This window comes from Nilaparvata lugens, chromosome 5 (genome assembly GCF_014356525.2).
Source record: "Nilaparvata lugens isolate BPH chromosome 5, ASM1435652v1, whole genome shotgun sequence".
Taxonomy (NCBI): Eukaryota; Metazoa; Arthropoda; class Insecta; order Hemiptera; family Delphacidae; genus Nilaparvata; species Nilaparvata lugens.
This window is the reverse complement of record NC_052508.1, coordinates 60,292,547-60,317,420: the sequence shown is the minus strand read 5'-3', so window position 1 is coordinate 60,317,420 and position 24,874 is coordinate 60,292,547. Positions and strand designations below refer to the sequence as shown.

Genomic DNA, 24,874 nt, shown 5'->3' with positions numbered 1-24,874 from the left:
TTTAGAAATTAAAATTTACTCATAAGTATTAAAATTTTTAAATTAATTGGATTAATTTAATTTTTAATTTGAATATAAATTATCGATTATTAATTTTCAATTGGATTATCAAGTTTAAAATAAATTAAAAGTTATTAATAACAAAATTATACAGACAAACATTTGATGGATTTCAGCCATCATTTTACCCATAATCAACCACTTCCCATATTCAATGGTAACTGTAGGAAAAATTCAATGTTGAATACGTGCGCAAAGTTCCTCTTCTGCACTCAAGTAACCATTCCGCCCTCGCCTACGGCTCGTGCGTAAACGTTTCTTTCGGTGCAGCAAACTGTCACTTTGCGTACTAGTTGCACAAATAACTATACCAGATTCAAATAATATAGGTACCGTATCTGGGCATACGGTACTCCTCATGGAAATTCGGAAAACAGATAAATTCTGATCAGAGAAATTAAGAAATTCAGAGAAATCATATCTCTGGGCATACTACTTATAGAAATTCAGGAAACAGGAATTTGTGTTTCCATTGTTCCAATACATCTAGAATGTTCATTGAATAATGTAAAAAAATTGAATTTAGAAATTCAGTTCTTTGCAGCTTTGATTTTTGTTTCTTTTACAACAAGAGCATTGGGTGAGAGGGGGAATATATATGCATTGTCCCCAGATCAACTGAAGGGGGATGCTGTTTAGAAAGTGCCTTTCCCACCAAGCTTCCCAAGCCACTAAGTGGTGTCAAGCTGGGTGTCACCAAGCTTGTCAAGCATGTACCCAAGCTTGGTGTCACCCCAAGCCACCTAGTCGGCGCCTCTACTATCATACTTAATGTACCATTTCATTTTATTGCTACAATTGCAACATTTTATTGAATGGCAACATTAATGAGCCACAATCTGTGAAAAGAAATAGATTACATCACCTAATGCATTTCAATTTTTTTCGAAATAAAATGAATATATAGGCCCTAAAGCCTATACTAGCCAATAGCCTAGAATATGTAACTAGAGTATAAGTGGTGTAAATTATGCAGTACCGTAATGATATTAAAAAAAAATCACATGAAAGCAAGATTGTACTAAAAGAGTGAAGGATTAATTTTATACGATTGTGCTTAAGATGATAAGTGCTTATATAATATAAATAATCAACAGTATAAGCATGATTCAATTTGTGATTAATATTGAATTTACTTAAGATAAGATTGCTAGAAGAGAAATTTTTCAACTACTCTACCATGAATAGTCAGTGAAAATATTCTTTCCACTGAAACTGTAGATTCGTGGCTGTTTGCTGAAGAACGCACCATCCCCGTTGAAGATATCTTTCCAAGAGTTGAACAACACATCTCCCTGCAAATAACATACAAACATAAATAAATTAAACACACTAAAATAATAATCTTGAAGTTATCATGAGGTGAAGAGGTACACAAGAAGCATATACCTTTATTGTGGCTATACCCATCCAATTAATAAAATTACGGTACTTCTAGAAACGATATTACAAACGATATATGGATCTGTTTCATAATCTAAATAAATTAATAATTGCTTTTACCAAGATAGTAATTTTGTTTGTAGTTTTTTGATTAATAAATTTATCAGTTTTATTAAATCAGTGTTGAAAAAAATCTATTCATTCAATTGATTCATAAAACACAATATTTTGAGATAAGTGACATTGATATTTCCTTGAAAACTGATATTATAATGGGTTGAGAACTGATCTTAATATTGTCTTGTGAACTGACCTTAATATTACCTTGGAACTGACCTTGATATTGCATTAAAACTGACAATAATTATTGCTTTAAAACTGACCTTAGTAATTATTGCCTTGAAAACTGACCTTAATATTGACAACAGGCAAATCCCTGTCGGAGAACTTGACAATAGAGTCGACATTCTGCACCCTTGAGGAGAGAAGGGCCCTGAAGGTGCCCCTAAGGCCTGCCCTTCTCGACTGCCTGTAGCACGCGTAGTCAGCGCCCCTCTGGCCCTTAAGGTCTCCCGTGTACGGCTCGTTAAGGGCTGCCATGCGTAGCTGAGTGAACACAAAGTATTCACATCAATCGTATTATCAAAATGAAAATTTCCTAATTTAAAAGCCTCTTGTTTAAGGCAACTAATGTAACATTTCTGGCACTTACAGTTCTCTGAGAAGGGAATAATATCTGGGGTTGCAATATGCAAAGCTAAGGGCAATACTTAATACAAACTATGCAACTTATCTACTAATTAAATCTTATTGCTGACTTATTCTGTATTTGAAAATAGTCAACGTCATTTTAGGAAACAACCATGCAACGCAACACAATATATTCTCTAGCTGGTATTTAAGGAAAAAATATGGTACACAATGGTATGTCATCAAGAGGACAAGACCATATAAGGCGTTTTTTCAGGCGTCAACCCAATCAGCCAATCGGAGAGCTTCCTGCCCTGCCGACTCTGAAAACACCCGAAATGCACATAATATGGCCTTGCCCTAATGGATCAGATAGATAGATAGATAGATAGATAGAGAGAGAGAGAGAGAGAGAGAGAGAGAGAGAGAGAGAGAGAGAGAGAGAGAGAGAGAGAGAGAGAGAGAGAGAGAGAGAGAGAGAGAGAGAGAGAGAGAGAGAGAGAGAGAGAGAGAGAGAGAGAGAGAGAGAGAATGAGAGGGAGAGGGAGAGAGAGAGAGAGAGAGAGAGAGAGAGAGAGAGGAGAGAGAGAGAGAGAGAGAGAGAGAGGAGAGAGAGAGAGAGAGAGAGAGAGAGAGAGAGAGAGAGAGAGAGAGAGAGAGAGTAGGTGAGAATGGGATGAGAAACATGGTTATTGGATTTTACCTGGGAAATTGTGGAAGAATTATCGGGGGTAAATACTCTTTATGATTTTCAACTTACTATATTAATAGGCTATCTACGATCATATAGTATTTATTTATTCATAGCCAATAGAGAGTAGTATTGATATAAAGAGGAAATGCGAGGATTTGTAAAATTTGAAATACTCTCACCATCTTAGAATGCCACTAAAATCCACAGATTGCAAAAGAAAATTAGATTACAAAATATATTAGAAAATAGATTGCAAAGAAATCAATCACTAGCCTATATAATAAATACTGCTCCTTACCAATTCATTATGATTTACAATACTGTAATAGATTATTATTTATTTTTGTACTGCTAGCGAAGCATATAATTATGCTCCAGATTATGGAAAACTGATAATAAAGGGAACTTACCATTTTTGGATGCCACTATCATGATTGCAATAAAATAGATAAATATTTGTTGTTATTATTATCTTGATTCAATTTACCAAATTATTCCATAATAAAATATTATTGTTAAAAAACACTGAAAAATGGTGGAAAATTTCGCATTGACTTTCACAATAACCATGCATTATTAGATTTCTCACAACAATAAATAGCACCATCACTCTTCAACATAAACCATAGACTACATCAGATACATCATACTATTTTATTATATGAATTATTTTATGTTCATTATGAAGAGTAAGCTTTAAACTTTAAACTGACCATATTCTTAGGCTAGATAACTTGAAGCTTTCCATTAACCAAAGCTAACAGTATGAAGTGAATTTAGCTACGGAACTGTATTGATAGAAACAATTTAGCAGAAAATAGAAAGGCTCAAGAAAAATAATAAATGAGAGTATGATATGATGATGAAAATAAGTGCGAAATTAATAAGGGGAGCTCTGCGGCTGACTTTTGAAATTATCGCCATTTATAAAGCGTTGTCACCTTTCAAGAATCTGATATGATTCAACAGCTTTCACAGCTTTTTACATTTAATGGAGCATGATAATTAAACACCTTTCCCACTAGACACCGCTATTAAATGAGTCTCATTATTTTAGTGGCTGTGAATTTTGTTGCTTTTGTGGACACGAATTTCATTATGAGAGATGAGTTTCCATTTAGGGTATTTTGATCTAATCTTCATCTACACCACTTTGAATATTAGGTACTTAGCCTATCTGAATATGATGAGATTCTCTTCAAACTGTGTCAGCATTCCTTGTTTCCCATTCAACCAATGCTGAATGGCGACAGTGGAAGTCTAAAAAAAATAGTCCCACTGGAGAACTGAATTTCTTTGTTATATAAACTTGGGTTTCCACGTGGAAATCAATGATCACTTAATAAAGAACAATGATAAATGTATGTCATTACCAACAACAAAAATAATAATTATTCTGTAGGTCTTTCACAAATCTTACAAAAAATAAATTGTTAATCTATTTCACTTTCCATGACGAACTTAATGAAATGTGTGTTATTTGCGTCTAATATATGTAGGGATGAGGTACTGTATACCACATATTAGCTCACATTAATACGAGTTGGTAACATAACAACATTGAAAAATGAAATGGAAGTTTTGAAGAAGTATATGAAATGAATTTTTTGATGAAGTTGAATTGAATTGTAGAATAATATAAGCTTTACAAACTAACAAAAACAATTTTCTTGATAATGTGTGAACACTTCCATAATAACAAATATTACTCTTTCCCTAGCAATGTGTGAATACTCTCATAACAACCTATGGTGTTTTTTCCTGGCTACGTGTGTGAACAATCCCATAGGAATCAATAGGATTCTTTTCCTGCCAATATATGAACAGTCATAAATAATAACATAAACATGGTGTTCTGTTTGGTTGATCACACACAAACTCCTACAATTTATAATAATTTGTTAAAATAAACTCACCACAGATGGTCCATCTCGGGGTGTGTCAGGGTGGTTGTGAATGAGATTAGATGCCTCGAAGGGAGGTCTCAGCTTTTCAGTTGTCGTTGTCGGGGGTGGCTCAGTTGAAATCGGTATAAGGGTGCCAAGCTGCAAATAAAACATTTTGTAAAAATGATACAGAATTTCAAATAACAATAGACTGAAACTTTGATTGGGTAGTAATGTACAGTATTTGATAGATCTATACTAACTTGAACACTTTCTAGTTTTTTTTTAATAACATTGAAAACAGGACTGCTATGGTCATCATATGTACCGTATTTACTTATTCAATTTTTTTTCTTAACGGCTACTCTTAAATATATAAATAAAATTATAAATCCAAGTAGGCCTACCCTTTTAAAATTGTTAAAATATTGTGCTATATATTCTGCTATATGATGCCATTAGCCGAAACATGTTGTGACTAAACAATTTTGAAATGGTACTTGGATTTCTAATTTTATTTTTGCTTATTTAATGAATTATGGTCTCAGATAAATGCTCCAGCCACTGACAGGTCTCATCCTCACTCTCCTATAGCATGGGATGAGATGCTGCATAATATGAAAAAATTATATTGTTAGTAGGATTATATAATTGTAGAATTGCGAAAATTTGAACTTACTGAAATGTACTGCCATCCATTGTTGACTCTGACCAATAAGGCTTCTTCATCATTGATGTAAGCCAACGTACCAACCGCGCTCATCTGTGTTTTCTGTAATAAATTAAAACGATTCTTAAAGAGCACGTCAAGAGAGACAGTATGATTGTAATAAAAATCCTAACAGTGCACAAAAGATAGAAAGATTAATTAGAAAAGAAAACAACAAGGATTATCTAGATTTGCAGCGTCAACCAAAAGTTTTGTAATTGAACATTATTAAATTCTATAAGAATTGAAAACTGGAGCATGTATTCTACTGATTTATCTTTCGAAAACTGACTAACCTGAGACATATCCTCTAGAGTTTGGAATGTAACGGCTCCAGGTACTATACGTGTTGGTTCTGTGGTTCCCAAACCTGGAGATCCTGACGGACCTGAAGTGTAAAAATAGAAGATTAAGTGCAATAATATGCGAAGTTCTTACTAGTCTTAGTTTAAATATATTTTTCCAACTGAGGCCACCGGTAGAAAATGAAGACTTCACAATGAATCTCTTGTAGTAGGTGGAATTAAATCATAATATGGGTTCCATTATGTAAGTTCACCCATTTTCAGCAACAGATTTATATTGCCATCGCTTTAATACTAAGATTTATAACTATATTGTAGTGTATTATTATATTACTAACTAAAACACCTTCAGTAGTCTTACTTATGAAAATGAATAAAATCATTTATTTATCTCATCAAAGACTGAAATTCATATACTTTTATAAATTATAAACATAATTTATAATTATGAATTATAATAATAATAATATTATTATTATTATACCATAATTCATAAATTCATATAATTTCGAATAATGCAAATAAAAGTGAAGGAAAAGAGTGGTAGCCTATACTTCAATAAAACTAATTCATACATTTTATTTTCCACTCTAACTTTTTTGGACAATTCCTATTAGCTCAGCAATATTTCGACAGACTTACTCCAACAATAATTTTCTCATTTCATTTTTTTCCTGATCAATGATGATCTAATCTCCAATAGATTAATTAAATTCAATGTGAAACATTTCTGACATAATGCATGATGACTGGTTTTATGGGCATAAAGCGTGAAATAAAGCAGGCGGTAGATGGAATACTTACTTTCGGTAGGATGTTCCTTGAGCTGTTTCAATTCTTTGAGAGCACGCAGCTCATCTAAACTACTTCTAGGTCCTAACCAATTAGTGCAGCATTAAAAAAATCAATCTTTTAATAGTTTAATGAAAATATAAGAATTCGAGAAATATCTATTGCTCAACGAATCATACAATTCATTATTCTAGAGAAGAGTAAATTCAGACTTTGTACATTGTAGCCTTTTTTGTGATTATATCAATAAATGATTTGAATAATAATACCATGATAATTAACACCGAATGCACAAATACTGTGAATCAAACAATATATTATAAATTTTACACTAATATACACGATATTTTTAATTGTTCAAGTAGTAGGAAGGATCTTCACAATAAGCCTACATTCATTATTCATTGTTGTCGGTGGTGAAGTCAAGAATATTCAGTATATAAAATTGATGAATTACCAGGTAACGGAAACAAGACTCTAATTTTATTGTTGAACTGAGTAAGCCTAGAGATGTTAGATATTAGATATTAGCCTAGAGATAAAGAGGTGTGAAATCAATACGGTACATAACGTACATTTCTCAACAACTATATACATTTCTCTGTTGTATATCCATACTTTTTCACTGTTAAAATTAATTTTGAAGTGAAAATGCACTTACTTTTGTAGTGACGATTGTTTCGACCTGTTGTTGGTCATCATCGTCACTACAAAAGTAAGTGCATTTTCACTTCAAAAGTGTTTTTAAAAATTCAAGCTCATATACATTTCTATTAGTTATATGTCAATCCCTTATCAATCCAATCAACAGAATAATTGAAATTCTTTATTGATTGATATAATAAGTATACATCATATAAATGATAGGGAGAGGAAAAATAAGGTAACCTTGTGCTAATCCTCTCCCCAATTTAGATATGGTTACACATAGTCCGAAATAGGTTAAGTCTTGTAGCTCTTCACTTCACAAAATTTTCAGACCACTAATATGTTCACAAAGTAGATTTTCAAATTTAGATGCTTCGAAACAAAAAATAGAACAGATATTTCACATTATTATCACTTGAATAGAGAAGATTAATATATTAAATAAATAATTTTGAAAAAGAACCGAAAAACAAACTTAATTCTATAAGCACAATAATTAAAGTATTCGTCTTATTTCATCCATGATTTAGTATATAAAAACACATCCATTCTTTATCTATAAATATCGACATCGATTTATGATTGATGAGCATGATCATACCTTGCCTAGCCGGAGGAGCGTGGTTAAGACCCCCATAGACTCCTGATACGCCTGGTTCACCCTTCTGACCTACCACTGACACACCTGGTGGGCCCTGAAAATATACAATGTACAACATTTTTGACTTAAGACTGACTAAGAAAGAAGACATTTACTTATTCTATTTAAAAATTTTGGAAACATGACATAGAATGAAAACATGTAGCCTAATCCCCTGCGCTCAGGTTTTTAACCTTTTCAGGGACTTTCCGTATTTAATAATAATACTATTTTACTTTTAACTTATTTTGTTAATTGTCAATTGTATTTATGTAATTATACATTCATGTATGCATTGTATGAAGGAAAAATAAACTATTGATTGATTGATTGATTGATAATCATTGAGTAAAGATACTGTACCATTGGATTAGATACATTGCATTGAAAATAGGTACTGTACTTTTTGTCTGTGATCATCAGAGTCTAATGTAATATTCAACAGTGGGAACAGTATTTTCTTTTCATCTCAATCGATGACTGAGAATGTGAAATCACCATTAGCTTTATAATGTGATTGTGATATTATTTTGAATTATTGTCTGTTTTTGACATCAGCTTCCAAGGTATTTGGAGAATCGCCTTTAGTGAGATCCAAGTCAAACTGTTAGAATTGATTATAAAAAACATCAACCCTGATAGTTAAAATAAATCTCACTATAGCAATAGTAACGGATATTTGGTACTTTAGTTTGGTCTCTCAAGTCTTTTAAAATTTTCTTGTTTACAATTGATCGATTTAATATGCCTAGAATTTATTGCATTCTAGGTACATTGGATCGAATTTAGTAGATTTATTGGATTGAATTTAGTAGACCTATGTTTAATTATGGATTGTCAACTCACAGGGGGTCCAGAAGTGCCGGGGGGTCCAGGGGGACCGGGGGGTCCCGGAACGGGTACATACTTTACTCCATCCTCCCCTTCATTTATTATCACAGGTGTTCCCGGTTCTCCTTTATCGCCTTTAATCTGTGAAAAATATTGAACATAGATATAGCATGAGAAGACTTGAAAAAAATGTAAAAAAGAAATTATTGAATTGGAATATGCCTATTTTGTAGTTTTTGTTTTAGAAACAGATGAAATATTTTTAACTCTGTTGTAGTTCAGACACTGCGATACTTGTAAATATTTGAAAAAAAACACTTACTTTTCTTGGAGTATTGAGGAATGCATTTCACTCCTGAAGAGAAGCTTAATCAGCCTCAGGGACTCAGGCTGACGAAGCTCCTCTTCAGGAGTGAAATGCATTTCTCAATACTCCAAGAAAAGTGTTTTTTCAAATATTTACAAGTAACACAGTGTCTGAACTACAACAGAGCTATTAAATAGTGTTTCGTCATGGAAAGCAACATCGAAATATTTTTATTGATAATATCAGTACCTGAAAGATATAGATAACTATTAGTGAGAATTTTGTATGATTATTCATGGAAAAACTAGCTTAGAGTAATTGGCATAGTTAGAAAATATTAAACGATTGCTTTTGAATAAGATGAATCTATTTCATACAACACAATATAGAATTCATAAAAATAAAGTCAATAAGGATATTGCAGCTATAGCCTATTTATAGCATATTCTTGGATTGAAATAATTCATCAATAACAATTTTGCGAAGATAAATCTCATAGCAACATTTTCATACTTGTATGATACATGAAAAATTGCCTTCTTGCATCATCGGGCAGGTTGGACTCAGTAATGATTCAACAATTAACAACCTCGATGAGGTAAAGTATTTAAATGATTGAAAATTGAACAATTTCTATACGGTAACTCAATTTCTTAATTTATTTTACTCCTAATCTCTTATAAAAGTAACTTGAATCGAAAGATACTAGGATTGCTGACCAATCAATGTAATATAAAACGATTTTCTCAAGAGATGAACAATTTCTTAGTACGATATCGACAGTTATTTAATACCATAGAGAAACAATAGCGTAAGTAGATATCCCATGGTATAGGGCGTTTATGTCACAACTTTTACTGTTATTGAATTGAATTGAATTGAAAATTTCTTTATTCATCAAAATGCACAAAATACATCTGAACAGTGTCAAATTACAAAAATAATTATTAATATCGTCACAAAATCATCCTTTACACATAAAGAAGTCAAAAATTCTGATAAAAAACAAGATTCTAAAATCTTACAGTCAAATTGACTAATCTCTTATAAAAGTAACTTGAATCGAAAGATACTAGGATTGCTGACCAATCAATTTAATATAAAACGATTTTCTCAAGAGATGAACAATTTCTTAGTACGATATCGACAGTTATTTAATACCATAGAGAAACAATAGCGTAAGTAGATATCCCATGGTATAGGGCGTTTATGTCACAACTTTTACTGTTATTGAATTGAATTGAATTGAATTGAAAATTTCTTTATTCATCAAAATGCACAAAATACATCTGAACAGTGTCAAATTACAAAAATAATTATTAATATCGTCACAAAATCATCCTTTACACATAAAGAAGTCAAAAATTCTGATAAAAAACAAGATTCTAAAATCTTACAGTCAAATTGACATACTCCTGCAAAGAGTATAGAGATAGTCCCACCAAATATTCCTTTAATTTTTTTTGTAGGTATTCAACCTCCTCTATTTCTTTCAACTCTCTAGGAAGTATATTGAAAAATTTTCTCCCCATAAAAAGTGTTTTTTTCTTATCTCAAGCCGATTACTGTTGATTATTGTCGATTTTTACTGTTTTGTTGGGGTGAGAGTGTATGAACAGAACAATAAGAGAGACTTCCAGTGTCACACAGCTTCACGGGAAAGAATTACATGGACTATCGTCGGCTTGAGATAATAGTAAAAGTTGCGACATAAACGCCCTATACCATGGGATATCAACTTACGCTATTGTTTCTCTATGTTAATACCAAGTAGTTGAATTTCTCTCACCAATACAGTCTCGCCTCTAGTAGTCTTGATAACTCCAGGCTCTCCCTTGCTGCCTTTCAATCCTTGATAGCCCACTCCAGCTCTACCTGGAAGACCCTGCGTGAAGAAAACGTGAAAAATATCAGACAACCAGACAACCAGTGGAAAACAAAATATCAGAAAATAACTTCGATTTAGAATAAAATTATTCTTCAATTATTTGTTCCATTATTGCAGCACTTGAAAAGCTTATTGAACATGAACAAACATAATATTTCTATCTCTTAATCTTGATATTTTTAGAATAGTTTGAGGAGTTCTTTCTTGAAATCAATTCCACTTCTTCTACCTGCTGAAAGAAATTTGTGGCCAAACGACAACACAACGTTTCTGTTTCGCATTTTAATATTTATCGATTTCTTTAATAACTCAACTCACATTATTGAGAACATTAATACTTAATAAATTATTGAAAACGCTGAAAATATACTGAGTTTATATAAGAGTGACTTACAGTTGGATCCTGTAGATAGGAGATGCATGTGAAAAACAAGGGAACACTTCAATAAATATAATACACTACAGTTGAGCATAATCAGAGAACAATATTAAAGCCTGATTTTGGTTTAAAAGGAACTTCTATGATACAGTTGGAAATTACTTAGATATTGCAATTATTCAAATGCTAATAAATTGATAGTTATTAATAAACGAAAATCCAAATTAAATGCTGTAATTCACCCCAAAGACCTCTGCTACTGCAAATATTGACAACAGGTTAACAGCTAGATGGAAATTCGATGAGCGCCACTATTCAAAAATTATTTGTCAGCCCAGGAATCGAACCCAGTACCTCCTAATTGCCGGTCAGGAATGCCTACCCTTACACCAAACTGACAATCTCTTTGCGGATAGCAGCGCTCATTTTCATAGGAAGCCATAGCGGCCAGCCAGTCTACAGTTGTAAATTACTTAGATATTGCAATAATCAAAATGTTAATTAATTAATTAATAATTATTATGGATTTTCGTTTAATAATAATTATTAACTTCTATGATCTAGAAAAAGTACTTCACTTTCATACTCCTACAACCAGCTTATTTATCAATTAATTTAAGATTCAAATATTTTTTTAAAGGGTGATATACTTTGGCAAGCTAGGTATATCTGTAGCAGCAATGAATCACGTGCAATTTTCTCGCTAGAAATGACTTCAATTTTGATTTGATGAGAAATAAAAAAATATGAAACTAGAGCTTCATAGTTCTAGGAGTTTTGACTACTTTACACGATAAGTACTAAAAGTAACTCATTTAGATAATATGGTCATGGATGAGCTTATGCATCTGCTATTGGAGACAGGTAGCAAGGCTGCAGCAAATACGGTACAATTACACATACATACTGCAGCACGTATATTTGACCATTCCGTATTGATTAAACAACAATACATTGCTCTATCAATATCTGTTGTTGATCATAATGGAGTCAAGTTGGATAGTACATATTTTCATGAATGTATCTTATATAATTAATTGCAAATTCAAATCATTTTTAACAGGGTGATATATACTTTGATAAGCTGTAAAGCTGTATCTGTAGCAGTAATAAATCACGTACACTTTCATTGTTTGCTAGGAATGGCTTTAAACTTGATTTGATGAGACAATTCAAATCTGAAACCTAAGTAAAAATGAGCATAAAATGTAGAGCAGAAATGTTGTGTACATCACGGGACTGATGACGTTTCTCTCAGGGAAATACATGCCTTGAATACATCATGAGGTGGCAAATGTTCCACTCACGAGTCCCTAGATACACAAATAACTATTACTTGGAATTATTATGTTTTACTTTTTGGTAATTAATTCAGTTTTGATACAGATATACAAAAAGTTCAAAATATTATCCAATACAAAATAGAAAATTACAACATACTAACCGGCAACCCAATCTCCCCAGATTTGCCAGGGGGTCCGGGCAGACCCTGCTTTCCCCTCCTACCCCGCTTGCCACGGTCCCCCTTCTCACCTTTGACAGCCACCACTTCATCCCCTGCTCCCCCTGGGCTGGGGGGTCCAGGAGGCCCAGGTTCACCCTTTACGCCAGGTGGTCCCTGAGGCCCTTCTCCGCCTGGAGTTCCAGCCTCTCCCGGTTTGCCGGATTCGCCCTTTTCACCGTTCCAGCCCTGGAGAATGAACAAAAATCAATGGTAAAACTATTTCGTGAAAGTGTTATAATATCTTTATTTGAATCTTGACTTTGATAATCAATTACAATAATCTATCTGAATAGTTTGTATGTCAATGTGGATTTTTTATAAATAAAGTGGATTTTTGACAACATTTCAAGTCTCTTCAATTATGTCAATGTTCTTTTTGAACTCTATGAAACACTTTAATAATTAATTTGATCTCGTGTGTAATTGTGTGAATGGCCGGTTGACACTACACTTTCTGGGCGGAATCCCACATATCAGTATCAGTGAACGTGTCCGGTTCACAGTGATAATATATTATTGTCATATAAGGTATAATGGGACTATTCATACTCGCTCGGCCGGGCTGAGTGGGAATAGTCCCATTAGAACTCATGGGAAACATATTCAATTATATTTAAATGAAAATCCAAAGTTGAATGCTGTAAACCACCCTATAGACTTCTGCTACAGCAAATATCGACAACAGGATAATCAGCTGAAAGGGAATTCGATGTAAGCTACTATCTAAACATTCTCTCATTAATTTCCATCGGAATTATATTTTCACTGTGTAGCCTATTGGACACGTTCACCATTGATACTGAAATGTGATAATCCGCCCGACTTCAGTTGACGATTCAGCTAAGATTATATTGATAATATACTATTATTCTTCAACTCTACTGTAGCCACTAAAATAGTTTTGTGTCTCAGTTCTGTTCCTTATGTTACAAAATTTGTACAGATAAATTCAAATGGATTATAATAAGTTTCAAGTTAGCTTTACATAGAACTAAAAGCAAAAGTAGGCTATACTGTGGTCATTATTTAAAAAAATAATTAGAACTGAATCACTATATTACACAAAATTAATAATTATTCAATAAGCCTATTATTCTATTTAATATAACTTGAAAAAATAATAATAAAATAACAAACATTTATAAATGAATAACTGGTATTGAATTCAAAAATCGTGTGTATTAGGCTAATTATTAATTTATTAATATTGGGCTATATTGTATTGATTCAAATATTCTTTAAATTTGTACTTACAGCTACTCCAGGAGGTCCAGGCATTCCAGGTGCTCCCGAATCCCCCTTTTCTCCCTTCTCTCCTTTATGTCCAGCATCCCCCTTCTCGCCTTTTGGACCAGGATCTCTTACTCCTGGAATTTGCAATAAATTAACTTAAACATATGTCTCAAAGACAATAATTATTATGGATATTTTAGAATTGCTATTCATGCTATAATTTTCAAAATAAATTTCTTGATTTCAAGAGGTTTGCGTGAATGAACTCTTTCCATTGGTATAATTTCCTAAATCATTGTTTCAATACAATTTTTTAGTTGTTTACATGAATGGATATCCTTTAAAATGGAATACTATTGTTTGAAGAAGCTAAACATGAATGAAAAACTTAAAAGTGATAAGGTCGAATAGCTTAGAGGTTGAATTTTCAATTCAGTTCACATAGAAATTGATGAATTTATTAATAAAATGCAGAGTAGTATTCTCTCACATCTACTCCTATGATAATAATACAATAGTGAAGAAGTATACCAAACAATTCTTCCAGAAATCTGAGAATTTATATAGTTTTATACTGCATGCGATTCCTGCTCACTTCTGTTTTCGGATTTCAACACGTTTTCTGTTTTATGAAGTTTGGGGAATGAAAATGAGAGCCATATGGTACCTACCTACAGTCTCTTCGAGATAGTCAGGGTCACCCTGCATATTGCTCACGGTCATCACAGCGCCAGGGGGACCGGGGGGCCCAGGGGGACCTATACCCCCTTCTTCACCTGTGAAAATATGAAATAAAATTATAATACCTACATTACAAAATATAAACTGATTGTATTGCACCATGAATCACATAATACCTGGTCTGCACATGTAAACCAGTTTTGAATGAAAAGACTAAGAAATTGTCAAAAACCACAGATTTATTGATACTTAGAAACATCTAAGTATCAATAAATAAGTTTATTGAGTATTCTAAGTATCAATAAATCTGTGGTTTTTGACAATTTATTAGTCTTTTTCATTCAATATGAATAATTACCACAATATCAACTTCTCAACTACACAAAAAGTTAAACCAGTTTTATCATACCTAATCATGATTATCTTCTCGTAAGTACTCTCGATTTATTCATCCCCCGAAACTGTACTCCTACATTTTTTCATACTCTTAGTATTCTTGGTGTTCAATTAAAATATGTTTTAAGTTTTTTTAATACTATAATTATTATGTTTATAATTCATAAACTCTGTTGTAAGTTAACTGGATATTACTGTAGTATTGTTTTGATTAATTCTCCTTTATTTTCATATAGATTTTGTAGATTAAATCATCTATGTAGATTACATGATACCAACAAACTGATGAAATCGATAAAACGTTTTAGAAAATCATTGTTAAGTAGCGAGGAAATTTGTTTAAAGAACTCCAAAAATCATTAGCAATTTTGAACCTGTATCGTCAAACCATGCTCATTATTGACATTTATACTGAGTCAATAATTGATGAGATTGAGAGGTATTATTATATAGTAAAGACTTTATAATTATCATAAATTTATTGCAATACTCTTCATTGATAATTTATTGAATAATTTTATGTAAGAATAAAGATAGTAGCCTCTGTATTAGTATTAAAAAATATTTTACCCTTTTAGTATTTCAAAAATAGAAATACCTTTTTGTCCTTTAGCAGCTGGACGTCCATTTTCTCCGGGAAATCCAGGCATCCCGTCAATTCCAGGAGATCCAGGCTCTCCTTTGAATCCTTGGCTTCCTGGAGGTCCTTGATGACCCTTTATGAGAAGAGCACGTTTAAATTCTTTAAAAAAATGCATGAGAACTGAAATATTATTTCTTCAATTCTATTGACTAATATATTACTTTTCAACCATTTCTAAGAATATACCGAATTTTTCATTATATTGAAATGTATTCATAGCATGAAAAATATTGAGAATAGCTTATATTTTTTCAATACAATTTATTGATAATAATTAATATATGAAAAATTATTAAAATTACATTGTTATTTTTGACAGTTGCCTAATTGATGTAGTTTGTCAGAAATTAGTTCGTCAAAAACTCACCCTGTCCCCTTTGGCGCCCTTGTGTCCCCCTTCACCCCGTGTGCCCTTTGCCCCCGGCAACCCCCGATCACCCTTCAGGCCGGGTGCTCCATCCACCCCTGGCTCACCCTTCGGTCCTGGCATCCCTGTTTTGAACAGTTTCTCGATGGCTGGGTTCGACTCCTGTAAAGTAAAAATAGTTACGTATACCGCCGTAGTCATGTTCACTTCAAACTGTCAGCATTCTTTATGAATAACATCAAACCCTTCCCATTCAACCAATGCTGACAGCTTGAAGTAAATTTCCACAAATGCTGGTTGAAGTAGGCTGTGCTAGTTATATATATATATATATATATATATATATATATATATATATATATATATATATATATATATATATATATATATATATATATATATATGTAATATATTAGTTGAATCATACTGGGAATACAAATATCGAAATTATCATAAAAATATCAATAATTGTGCGAGTTATTCATATTCGAAATTTATTTATTCATTTCAAGAAGAAGGAAGACTACATAGGCATTATACGCCCGAATCAGTCAATATCATTCACACAAAAATATTCATTGGTGAGTAGTCCCTTACGGGAAGGTCCCACCTAGATATACTGGCACCTATATCATACTGTATAGTATAATAACTTCATACAGTCACTTCAATCCCACATACACTGAATATTATTATTTTAGCCGTCAATTGGTCTGATGATTTTTATACTTTGGCCGTTACATACCATTCACATAGGTAATAATGATTGTGACAACGAATACTTAACAGTATATTAAAATTGATACAAATAAGTGAAAATTATCAATTAAGATGGAAATTTACTTGGAATATATTAAAAAAATTGATTATAATGACTACCATTAGCCTACCTTAGTTATCATAGTCCTTGTATCCCAGCTACCCTGATTAGCATGAACAAATGAGAGAGAAGTTTTTGAAATTGTTAGGTGACTGACATAAATGATACAATAAATGAAATAGGTACAATAATCCAGATATCCACTACCATTTTATATTTTATCAGTCTGAAAAATAGTAAAAACTTATATGGAATATATAAATATATAAAATAAAAAATGTTAGTGGATCATATTTTTATTTTATCCTATTGAGAGTAGTAGCTTCATATAGAAAAAGTGATAATACAATTAATTTTATGTTCGGTACTTCAAACTTACATCAAGTTCTGGAAAATCAGTGTTGCCAGGGGGCCCAGGGGGACCTGGGGGTCCCGGGGCGCCAGGGGTTCCATCTATGCCTGGCTCACCTGAAAAATGAATAAATATACCTTTATATTTTTTTATATTCACATTGAAACCATAATCAAGCCAATAATTGAACCTTGGGCTCATGTGCAGATTATACCTTAGCGAGAAAAAGTTGGATTGGAAAAATTTACTTCAAAAGAGGCTCGTGTTTCACTCAACCAGATCTTCGACATCCAGTGTCGAAAAACATTGGAGGACAAACAAAATATTGCTGCTCGCTCACGGACACAAATGGTGTCTGGTGTCCCAGTCTGGTGTGTTGAAAGATGAATTTCCCAATTCCTAGAAAAAGAGCTATTTTGACGAATGATTCTTCAGTAAGATTGGATACTTATTAGATTTTTATCCATGCCAATGACAATTGAGGAAAATATTTAGACGCTAGAGCTTTTTAATAATATCAAATCTTTTCTGTCGTACGAATAAAGCTTATTATTTTTGTTTGTTTTCCTATTCTTTGTACTTTGAGTGCTAATCTGTTTACTTTTAAATATATTTTCTCTTCTACTACAATATATATTATTATGTTTACTAATTTTTTTAGGATTTAACTTTTGTAAATTCTATAAGTTATATTGTTCAATCTAACAAGTAGTATTGAAGGGACGATGTTATTTCAATAACCTTGTGGTTTAATATGTATAATTTGATGTTAAATTCACCTTTGGGTCCTTGTATTCCTTCAGGTCCCCTAGGTCCGATGTCTCCCCTATCTCCTTTCTCCCCAATGGGGCCTGGGGCGCCTCGTTCACCAGGGGGTCCTGGTAGACCCTGAAAATACAAGCAATTCTCATTTTTATTATTGCTATAAGTGCTTATCATCTATGCATGAAGTAAGATTAGGCTATACAAGCAACAGTTTCACATTGATTTGTTTACAGTAATAAATGATACCGTAAGGTATATCACTTTTTTGTAATTAAAAATAACGACTAGCAGTCATATTTTTTGAAAGATCTCATTGTTACAGTATGAGTGAATAAATTAATACGGTATACTGAAAAAATGACTGCTATTCGTTCTTTTTAATAACAAAAAAGTGATTTAATAATAAGCAGTTCGTGATGGAAAACGATATTGAAGAAAATGATAGGCCTATATAAGAGAGATAACATTAGGGCTCGGCTGCAAGAAAGCCTGTAAAATTTTAATCATGATTAAATGCCACAAGAACTAATCAGAAAAGAAGGAATATTTTCAAAGAAGACTTCTCTGATTGATTCTCGTTGTAGTATTTTTGCACGGTTTAAATTAAAAATGCTTTCGCGCAACCGAGTCTAGATAAGTGATAACACAGAAGGAAATGTCTATTGAAGCCTAATTATTATGTACCAATTCAACATGAGATTATCAGCATGTTCTGTTTTTTTTTATCAATTATTGGAAGTCCTAACATGTAGAATATGTTTATGTATTGAGTAAATGAGTTCTAGAGTGTTCGAAAAACTCAACTCAACTGTATAATCTGAATATTTATTATTATGAAATCAAATGCTCTTCCAAGATAATTTCTATAAGTACGGTAATTTTGTTCCAATTCATTCACATGATAGGTAAGGATTATAATAGTTTAATAGATGAATTGATTGATTGACTGTAGCAATTTTCACTGTTGACTCGAGGGCATGGAACTATACTGTATTTATGTATATTTTCATTGAAAAAATTAATCAGCCTTCAAAGTTTTTTCAAGTTTATTTATAGATAATGGAATATTGTATACTGTACTAACAGAGGTGCCCGGTGGACCGGCCTTCCCGTCAATACCAGGCAGACCTTGGGGTCCCGGAATCATCTGCGGGAGCACGAACGTGTGAAGCATCTCGGTCAGGTTACACGCACAGGTACCGGGGGGGCCGGGGGGTCCGATGACACCTCCAAAGTTCTTGTTGTCACTATAGCCGATGAACTGAAAAATATAAATTGTTCTGAACTCTTAACAAGAAATAACTTGTTTAATACACATTATATTGTGATAAAGTGTGATAATAATATTATGTGACAATAATATTATGCAGCTGTAAATCTGTTTGTTTCAACATGAAACTATAAACATAGTAGGTACTACAAGTAAAATAGAGTTGAATTCAGTACCTAGAGTTTAATAAAATAGTTCAGTTGTATTGCATTATCGAAGCCAAGTGAGTAAAACAAGTGTATAAAGGAATTGAAAAATAGAAACCAAGAGTATAATGGTACTATAACTGATAGTATCATATTCTCTTTGATATAGGTTTAGAATCATAGAAGGGATACATTTAGTAAAATATAGAATAATTCAGAAATGTTTGATTCACTTTGCACTTTTCACATTGACTATAATTATTCTTCAATTGATTTGGAGAATTGGAAATATGACAAGAAACTTTGAAGAATTGGAAGAGTTGGAAATATGTAATCAGACAAGAATCCAAAAGATTATGATCATGAGCATAAGGAAATAGCATACCCTAAATATTGAATTCATGAGTGAAATATTCCTTGAGAATTGCTGAAATCATCAATTCAAAACGAATCCACTTACCTGATTTCCAAATGATTTCTGCGACAAAAATGCAATCTTATTTTAGTTACAGAACAATCAATCTCAACAAATAGGCTACTTGGAAATGCATTTCATCATCTCACAATATTATTGAATCCTACATCTCATTCAGATCCTGATTATGAATATATAAGAACAAAGAATACAAACTAGATATTCGTTTACTCATATACTTAATTGAAGATGAGTTCTTCCATAATACAGTATGATATGATTTCATTCTGTATTTTTGTGCATGCAAGTTTTAGCTCGTTGTAAGTTAATTATACTTTTATCTAGTATAACAATACTATGACAATCAAGATCGTACAGGTTTTTGATATTTAAAACAAAACAATAAATTATTTATTACAAAAATTAGGATTATAATTAGAAATTACGAAATAATAATAATCAGATGAATACTTCAGGGGCTACTCGCTTTGCTGCTAATGAGGATTCAATGCTTGTGGTTATGAAAAAGTTAAGAACAATGACTCAGTAGTCACCTACCTTTTAGAAATAGCTTTCCACTTTGGCATCCACTGGTATTTCGCGGCGTTAATTATTGATTAAAAATCAAAATAACTGATCTAATGAAATGGGTTCAGATCCCGTCCTATTCAATAATACAATTCTCTTTGAACTGCCCGAACTGCGACAGGAAAACTGTATTATAAAACAAGAGCAAAATCTATTCCCTTCACCAGAACAGCCGGACTTTACTCACAGTCCTCTCGAACGAGCTCACACACCATTTCATTTTATGAAGTATTGATTTATTGTATTTTTCGAACAAGTTAGATTTTGGCCTATACTTATATAATTATTACGGTATAAAATATAATGTGGAAAAACTCACTGAAGTTTCTAGTAACTTTTACTTCTTTCTTGCTTATTTTATTTGCTGAAGATGTAATATTAGGTAATAATAGAATCTCATTCCACTCACATCTTCATCTCCAGAACCGCTGAAATCTCCATAGTTGTTTCCCCCTCCAGAAAACGGGGGTCCAGGGGGTCCTGGTGGTCCGGGGGGTCCCGGGGGTCCACGGATGGCCTCACCCGGTGGGCCCTGCAATTAATATTTTTTGTAAAATATTGGTTTGTGCTCATAATCTTTCAAAATATTCTAATCATATGATTTAATAGAAATTGGATGAGAGAACCACGATAAAATTATCGGTCTTCTAGTAGTTAGCCCTACAATATGGAATAATTGATTGCATATTATCAGTTTAATGTTGAGTGAAATTTTCATATCGTGTTTGTTGTAATTTTAAATCCAATTCAGAATTTCCATCTAAATAATTTTATTATTGTTCCTATTATTATTGATATGTGATGTTGATTTAGTAACTTTATTTATTTTTGCTTGCTCCAAATTCGTTTCTGCTGAGTTTCAGATTTGACGACAGCTACCTATGGAATTCCATGATGATTTAGGTGTCCTGTAGGGTAGACAAATAAACAACTTAATGTGATTCTTAGATCAGAAACTCAAATTACTTGATGCAGTTTATTTATATGTAACAAAGCCTACTTCATTGTTAGCCTACTTGAGTATTTATTTGGCGATGTAAATAATCATCTCTTTCATCTATTTCCCCAATTTATTTTTCGCTATGAAAAAGCTAATGCAAAGAATAATGACAATAAAAGTATTACATTTTTTTCTCCACAGATCAGTTATTTGAGTTACAATTTTGGTAACAAGTATCACAGATCTGTTTACGTAGTCTATGCTAGTAGGTAGAGAATACTACCATAAAATATGCATGGATTCAAGATAAAAATGTTTTACTGAATGATTGTTCTGCTCCTGTTGAAACAGAAGTTTCAAAAATAAATACATAAAATATGAAAACTTACTCTTGGACCCCGTTCACCCTTCTCTCCCCTGAATCCTCGAGAACCGGCATTATCTGAAATTAAAAGCCATAATGTGAAATAATTTTATACCAACAATTATTTCAAGTTAACGTTTCCAATTAGACGTGGTCATATGGCAGATTTTATAAATAAGAACAATATGAAAACTTGTAGTAAGCCTACCCGTTATTTTTAAAATATTACAACAACTAGTTTCGACCATAACTTGAGTCATTTTCAAGTTGAAATGTGTAAAATAAAAATTTAAATGTCGAAATAATTTATTTTCCACATTTCAACTTGAAAATGACCTAAGTTTTGGTCGAAAATAGCCGAAAATAACAAAGGGTACTTCAAGTTTTCATATTGTTCTTATTAATCTGTAAAAAAAGTAGCCCATTCAAGTAAAGTGTTTTTATAATATGGCAGATTTTATTATGAATGTAGAATCATAGAGAGACAAGTGAATTTTGAATTTGATTAAGAATTTATTTTAAATAACCTCAACATTATTTGATGCTCTATTATTATTATTGATACGTGATGTTAATTTATTAACTTCATTTTACTTGTTTATTTATTGATTGATTGTTCTAAATTCCTTTCTGTTGAGTTTCAGATTTGACGACTGCTGCTCAAGTTATTCCATGATAATTAAGATATCCTGTAATTTAGGAAAACACTAGTACCTAGATTCTATGTGATAGATTAAAAAGGTTTAATTCATTGATTAGTGTAGGCTATTATAAAATTGGAATCGATTGCTCAATGTATATAATATGTACCTTAATGCAAAAAAGCATGAAAAACTAGTACTGAATCTGCAAACAATAGCTTTCAATTTCAGAAAAAATCCAAATGGATAGGCTAATTTACAGAGGTTTTTCTACTTAGTGAACTAACTTAAGAATTAAACAATTTTATGAGAGAGAAAAAATCAATTCTTCACTCTAAATTGTCAGCATTCCATACAAATAACATCGACGCTTCTCATTCAACCAATGCTAACATTTAAAAGTGAATTTAGAGGTAATTATTCTCTCGAATAATTGAATACGAAAATATTTAGCCTGTTGTTACTGTTTTCATAAGGAGCTTGAATTATGCATTCAAAACAAGTTTCACTCATCCTGCTGAGCAGAATTTACCAAGCCTGATTCTCAAATATTGCATAAATTTCCAAAATGAGAACTGGAAATTGATTAATTCCTTATGGAAAGCTCTTTACTCAATAATTCATCCAAATTCTACAAATGCTCCAATTAAAAATTAACGCAACTATTATTGCATGTAATGGAGAATCATCGTTATTCGAATTGATGTTGATAAGAAGAGCCTACATTACTTCGAATCATGATCAGTTTATTTCTCTTTATCGACTCTTCATAGTCTTCAATGACATACAGAAATTTTTATTTCTCTATTATTAGAAATATTATAGAATGGCTCACTTCTTGAAATTCTTCTACTGAAAATATCTTGAATAACATGTTTATCAATTTATTGGATAGAGTGAACAATATGTGCCGGGCACTGTCTTTAATTCAGGCCTTTTCCCAAGTTATAATAGTAAATTTAATACGCAATAGACTAGAGCCATTATTGTAAGTGAGTTAGCGAAATAAATTATTTTCTCTCTCTATTATGAACGGCCATGACTTCGAGTTTCCCATGATAGATATTTAAAAATTGTGGCTCCGAGTCGTCGAGGAATGTAGATTATGGAATTATCTCTAAAACTTAGCCTTCTTGTCGCGACATAAAATGCTATAAGTTGGAAAACAGCAAGCATTGAAATTATAACAAACTACCGATTTTGCAGTTACTATTTGGTCCAAAGGCTGTAGAAGCCACGCGACGATTGGTCAAATTGATTCCATTCGCCCAATAGGAGACCTGTTTCTAAATACAGTAGTGGGGATTCCCCAGTCGAGAGACCAGATTACGTTCCGGAGGACACTTTGCTAGGAGCACTACGAGAGTAAAGATGTAGTCACTATGTTTCCCCCTTTTTGGGCAGGTTTATAAGTTTATTTCAGTAGTTAATGTAGGAGCTAGTTTTATTTTTTATTAATGTTTAAATTTACTAGTAGTGCCATGTCCTGAAAGGTTTAATTGTGTTTCTTCATCATGTACGAATAATTGTTTCTTCAAATAACCGCTAAGGTACGTAAACTAAGGTTAAAATATAATTTAGGGAAATTAATTAAGTGAAACTTCAATCAAAAGATTTTATCAACAAAGCCTGTTATTTTTCAAGTTAATAATATTGATTGAGAATAATCCTTTTGATTTTATTAGTGATGGAAGATACTTATAATTTTTTTCTACAGAAGTATAGAAAGTTTTCAGTTACGTTACATTTGAGTTATTGTTCTGGAGATATATTATCGTAGAGTATTGCTGAAAGTCAGGAAGATAGCCTTTAAATTGAAATGAAACTTTTAAGAATTGTTCATATTGAGTTTATGACATTTTTTAATTTATATTTTTCAGACTCTGTTTTCTTATGTCATTAAGGCTTTTGAATGATTTAGTAAATTTTTATGATAGAAATCTTAATAGATGAAGAAGAAAGTTTTTCTTCTCCAGGAAATTAATATTAATGAATGTTCAAATTTTAATACAATTTAAATTATTTTCTATGTGTCTACTAATTTTATTTAATTAAAGGTGAATCTTATAAGGCAAACATTATCTTTCCTTAAAGTGAAATTTTCAATATTTTTTTCTTTTATTGTGTTATAAAGTGTCTTGTTTTATTAGGTGATAAATTCATAATTTCAGTTGATACTAGTTTTTGGACTTGTATTTGTAGGTAAATCAAATCATAAACTCTGGAATGTTCATTTTTAATTAAGGTTCTGAGCAGTTTTGGGCGAATGCCCGTTATTTACACTTGGATTGCGTCCTATAGTTCATAAATAATAAATAAAATAAATGTTGGCTGGCGCACAAGTTTCCAACAATACTAGCCGAGCTACTATATGAAAAATTATATTTGATTTCGCAAACCAAACGAAAAATATCATATAAGTTAGCATCATTTCAATTTGAATTATTTGTGAAGAAAGATCCATTAATTCTGATAAAAAGAATCAGTAGTTTAAAGATAAAAATCTATATGAAATGAGGATTCAAAGAATGAGAGAA

The 24,874-nt window shown here is 32.0% G+C and overlaps 1 protein-coding gene across 16 annotated transcripts in view; it reads right to left on the bottom strand.

Annotated features, from left to right (window-relative positions):
• Positions 1-24,874, bottom strand: part of LOC111049426 (collagen alpha-1(XV) chain) — a 364,911-nt gene that overhangs the window by 6,331 nt on the left and 333,706 nt on the right. For 9 of the 16 annotated variants that reach the window (XM_039428928.1, XM_039428937.1, XM_039428936.1 and 6 more), the window contains 24 exons: positions 21,722-21,774; positions 20,802-20,924; positions 19,850-19,867; positions 19,058-19,234; positions 17,988-18,096; positions 17,236-17,324; positions 16,927-16,959; positions 16,037-16,198; positions 15,625-15,742; positions 14,621-14,725; positions 13,971-14,083; positions 12,657-12,902; positions 11,228-11,236; positions 10,735-10,830; positions 8,654-8,779; positions 7,769-7,862; positions 6,532-6,603; positions 5,719-5,810; positions 5,393-5,485; positions 4,744-4,872; positions 3,238-3,252; positions 3,007-3,021; positions 1,855-2,049; positions 1,240-1,355 (listed from right to left, as the gene is read on the bottom strand). In XM_039428928.1, coding sequence (XP_039284862.1) covers positions 1,240-1,355; positions 1,855-2,049; positions 3,007-3,021; positions 3,238-3,252; positions 4,744-4,872; positions 5,393-5,485; positions 5,719-5,810; positions 6,532-6,603; positions 7,769-7,862; positions 8,654-8,779; positions 10,735-10,830; positions 11,228-11,236; positions 12,657-12,902; positions 13,971-14,083; positions 14,621-14,725; positions 15,625-15,742; positions 16,037-16,198; positions 16,927-16,959; positions 17,236-17,324; positions 17,988-18,096; positions 19,058-19,234; positions 19,850-19,867; positions 20,802-20,924; positions 21,722-21,774 — 2,398 coding nt within the window. The remainder of the gene's footprint in view (positions 1-1,239; positions 1,356-1,854; positions 2,050-3,006; positions 3,022-3,237; positions 3,253-4,743; positions 4,873-5,392; positions 5,486-5,718; positions 5,811-6,531; positions 6,604-7,768; positions 7,863-8,653; positions 8,780-10,734; positions 10,831-11,227; positions 11,237-12,656; positions 12,903-13,970; positions 14,084-14,620; positions 14,726-15,624; positions 15,743-16,036; positions 16,199-16,926; positions 16,960-17,235; positions 17,325-17,987; positions 18,097-19,057; positions 19,235-19,849; positions 19,868-20,801; positions 20,925-21,721; positions 21,775-24,874) is intronic. The other 7 variants (XM_039428931.1, XM_039428935.1, XM_039428930.1 and 4 more) reach the window with 7 other exon arrangements.